Source organism: Physeter macrocephalus, chromosome 4 (genome assembly GCF_002837175.3).
Source record: "Physeter macrocephalus isolate SW-GA chromosome 4, ASM283717v5, whole genome shotgun sequence".
Classification (NCBI taxonomy): Eukaryota; Metazoa; Chordata; class Mammalia; order Artiodactyla; family Physeteridae; genus Physeter; species Physeter macrocephalus.
In genome coordinates this window covers 25842015-25846318 of record NC_041217.1, presented here as the reverse complement: position 1 = coordinate 25846318, position 4304 = coordinate 25842015, and the positions used below count along the sequence as shown (strand labels likewise).

General features: G+C 44.1%; 1 protein-coding gene across 1 annotated transcript; it reads left to right on the top strand.

The window, feature by feature from the left end:
* Nucleotides 1-266: 266 nt before the first annotated feature.
* On the top strand, nt 267-1568 carry LOC102989518 (transmembrane epididymal protein 1A-like). Its single transcript, XM_007122674.2, has one exon. It carries the CDS (start codon nt 403-405, stop codon nt 1558-1560), a length of 1158 nt encoding a protein of 385 aa, XP_007122736.2. The 5' UTR covers nt 267-402; the 3' UTR covers nt 1561-1568.
* Nucleotides 1569-4304: the final 2736 nt, after the last annotated feature.

Below are 4304 nucleotides of genomic sequence, written 5' to 3'. Positions count from 1 at the left end.
GGGAGCTTTCTTGGTGATCCTCAGAACGTGTCTATAAAAGAAGAAAAGCCAGATAGGTATGAAACATGCTCATATATCCAAATGTTTTTAAATATTTGTGTCCAGAAGGAAAGCACTGCAATTACTTCAAAGTTATGTCTGAGAGATACCGCAGGAAACGCAAGGGTCTGTGAGTGCCCAGGCTTCCTCTGGAGACCATGGCAACCCCTAACCCATCCCATGCTTCTGTGTCCTTCTCTGAGTGCTGGGCAGCACCAAGGGAAGGAAGCCATAGGAGAAAGGGACAAGTATGACCAGAAGTGCCCCAAGGGCCCTAGAGGGGAGCCCCTAAAGGCACATTCACCAGCTTTCTTCCTTGGCAGAAGCCAGTTAGTTCCCAATGTCCCAGAATGGAATGAAACAATGAGGCTTTACACCACCAAAGTCGTAGGCTTGTTTCAAGAAGCATTTCCTCTCAGTGGGGAGCAGTGGGTGGGGAAAAATGATAAAAGTTGGTGGAAGGCAATTCTTTCCAAAGTCCAGATCTTGAAGTGGCCCCAGAAGGTGTGGACGCGCCCTGGTTTTACTCTTCTCACCTTCCTTAGAGGGATTTCTAGTTCAATGGGAACCTTTATCGGTCATGTGTACCCAGGGCTGTTTCTACTCTCATATGGACTGTATCAAGCAGTCGTGGTCTCCAAAGCTGTGATATTCAGTGACTCTTTCCTGTATCCTTCATCCCCTCCCAGGAATAAGGGGAGATGGGCCAGGCTGTGGAAAATATCCTACGGAGGTTTGCTGAAGACGCTGGCTGGCTCCGGCTTGATAGTGTACGAGATCAGCTGCGTGAAGAGAGGGCTGATACTGATGAACAGCGAGCTGCCACCGAGATTTATGTACACCAAAGAGTGGCAGCACCTCACCATGTTCATCCTTCTCACCCTCAGCGGCTGTGTAGAGGTCGTGAGCAAGAACTTGCTGCCTCAGCGCTGCGTGCCCCTAGAAAAAGGGACCCTGGTGCTGACTTTCTATGTGCTCCTGCTGTTGCTGGTGTCACATGTTCAGGACTCAGCAGGGGTGGAGCTGCAGGTTCACTCTCTGCTCATCTTGGTGGTGTTGCTGCTGATGCTGGTGTTGACCGTACAGCTGTGGGTTCCCGACACGTTTCACCTCTCAGTGATCGAGACCTTTCTGTTTCAGATCATGGGCTCCTGGCTGGTACAGGCCGCCTTCATTCTGTACAAACCAGTCACTGGCTACCCATGGCAGGACGATGACATCAATGACATCATGTTTGTCACCACCTTCTTCTGCTGGCATGTGATGATCAATGCTTTGTGCCTGTTGGGAATCTATGGCGTCTCTTCCTTTTGGCATTGTTGTTACCGTCCCAGCTGGAAGCTAACAGGTTCCAGAGAAGCTCCATGTTACACGAGCACCGTGGGACCCCTTTACAAATTGCTGCGGGAAGTGGAGCAGTCAGAGTCTGGCAGACTCTCAACCTCTAGCTGGGTCTTAAATGTCTGGGCTCAGATCCTAGTGAGGGCTGAGGATAACAACTGTTGTGACCAAGTTTTCTGATCCTTGCTATTTTCCCTTAATTCTTGGTTCCTAGACTCTTTCCAATTACCTTTGTTGGGGGAACTCCTTTTTTGCCTACCTCTCATACACATTGATGGCAGATGATGAAAAAGCACAGGTGCTGCCAGCTGCCCATTTCTAGTCATTTGAGGCCGAATTTTATGTTGATAAACAAACCTCAAGTAATCAATTGATATCCCTAACACAATATCTCTAAAATATCCAGTGTAGGTAATAAACTTGCATGCTATTAATTTACTATAGTATTTGAGATATAACAGAGAAGCCCTCCCCTTGAAGGCCAGCCAAGTAAAGACTTCTCAAACACTCTTAAGGTTGGGGGGAGAAATTTGCAATTCTCACAAAATTCCACCAGAGGGCACTACATTCACATCACCCCAGCCAAGCCTCTCACTCTCCAACCCAGTAAAAAGTCTCCCAAGAACCGGTTCAAAAAAAGTGGGGGGAGGGGAAAGGAGGTCAGGAAAAATATAGAGCCAAGTTTACGTATTGTCCAAATATCCAGAAAATGTACCCAAGCGTTGTTTGCTTCCCGCTAAAATTTGGTGTGGAAATGTGAAATAAACAAGGATTCAAATCAACTAATGGGATAGGAGCGAGGGAGGATGGGCTGTGGATCCAGTTGAGGATATCTTTGGGAAAAGTACCAACTAAAGGACACACTCTGATCCGAGTCAGTTTTTGACCACAATGCTAAATTTCCTAAACTTCTAAATAAGCTTCAATAATGTTCCAATCGATCTAGAGAACAAAGATAAATCCAAACATACCTTGAGAATAGGAAGAAAATTTATCTATGAAGATCCCAGATTCACAAAACAACAAAACAGATTTTTAAATACACAAAATGATCTCCAAAGATTCCTTTAAAAAGAACCTGTCATACAGGAATTTTTCCCCTGGTAATCTAGTTATTCACAAAGAATATATTGAATGTCCACCACTGTATGTAAGGCACTGGGTAAGCCACAATGCAGGATTCAGAGGTAAACTAGTTGGTTCCTGGACTGGGTACTTTCCTTAGTGGGTACAGTAGGGATTTCGGAGTTTAGAGGTGGCGGCCCAGAAGTGTATCATCCACAGCCTGAGAAGGCTGAAGGAAGGGAAACAGAAAAAGGCTCTCAAGGGAATTGCACCTTGGAAACATATTAGCCTGTGAAATACTGCACTAAGGTGAGTCCAGCTAGTTACTGCAAGTGAGCAAGTCCTCAGCTTCCTCACTGGTCAGCTAGAATGATTTGAAGGTTCATTCTAGAATTGTACAGCTGTAATCTTCTCAGTAGCACTTATTTTACCATGTCGTTAGCTAAGATGAACTTAATTCCTCCCAACTCTCCAAGTGGTTTCCTATTAGAGACAAGATTTGAGGTAGGGTTCAGACCCAAACCTTCAATCATAAGGTGTAGGCTGGGAAATGAAGTGTTCTCTATATTTGAATGGTTTCCAGGGGCCTTCAACAAAACTCAAATCAGACAAAAAAAAAAAAAAAAATAGCTGAGACTTGAATTTCTAATTTCCTAACCTGAGCTTAAGAATATCAAACAATCAGAAAAGAGATAAAGAACAATTCCTCTGGGTTCAGTGTTATATACCAAATTGACGTAAAACCTGGTCTTTCCTTCTTTAATTGTGTACTGTGAAATTTGAAGGCTTGGTCAATTGCAGCTTTTCCCCAAAATGTGCTTTAAGAGTAATGACATCAACTTCCAAGGCTGTTTCTTTTTCTTTTGTTTTATTTTTGTTTTGCTTTAAGATATACAATGGTCTATTCTTTTGGAAAGAACTGGCGTTGGTTTATTAAAAAAAAAAAAAATTTGTAATTCTGGGTTGGGTTTCCAGGGTGTTCCTCAAGCCTGAGTCTCAGCTATGTCTCTTTAGCCTAAGTTAAGGGTTTTGTTCAATGCCTACTGAAATCATTCAAATGTTGGAAAAACTCCATTTCCCAAACTACATGTTCTGGTTGAAGGTTTGGGTACGTTTGAGCCTTACCCCAAATCTTGTCTCCAATGAGTGCAAGGCAACCAACCACACAGGCCCTGGGAAGGCACGCTCAGATCGCTAGATTAAGGGCTTACAACCTGCAGAGTGAGAATGGGTCCTTTAAAAGAGAGAGAAAGAAATTGAGAGAACTCACAGGTAAAGCCCACCCAAGACAAGGCCTTTATTTCAAGTAGCAGAACAACACTGAAGAAATGCTTTTTTTTAGTCCCCACTCATTTCTGCAGATTTGGAACCAAATTTTTACCTGTGATATTTCTCTCCCACTCCACCCATCCCTTGGACACAGCTGCTCTATTCTAAGAGAGACAAACCTGACTTCAAAGCACATGTAACAGAATCCCCTGTGTGCTTTGATACTGGGTGTACCAGGAGACAGAAGAGTTCATCCGTTCAAGTGCTCTAATGCTTTTTAGGAGCGAGTGGAGAATGGGGGCGGGTAGCAATTTAGGGAAGAAGGAGAAAGAGAACAAAGGGCAGCAGACGCAGCAAAGTCAAACAGGTTCAAACAGTCCATTCTACTTCTAACTTCTCTAAAAGTATAGTCTGGGTTTCTGGGGGCGAACCAGTTAGTTTAAGGACTTTCTGCTGCTTTTTCTTCCCTCATACTCTTTTAAGGCTCCCTGAGCAATCATTGGATTCATTTGGGCCCTAATTCGGTTGGGTTAAGTAAGTATGGGGCTGACTAAGGGGGACAAGGCCTCTTGTTCTGCCTGAAAAACTCA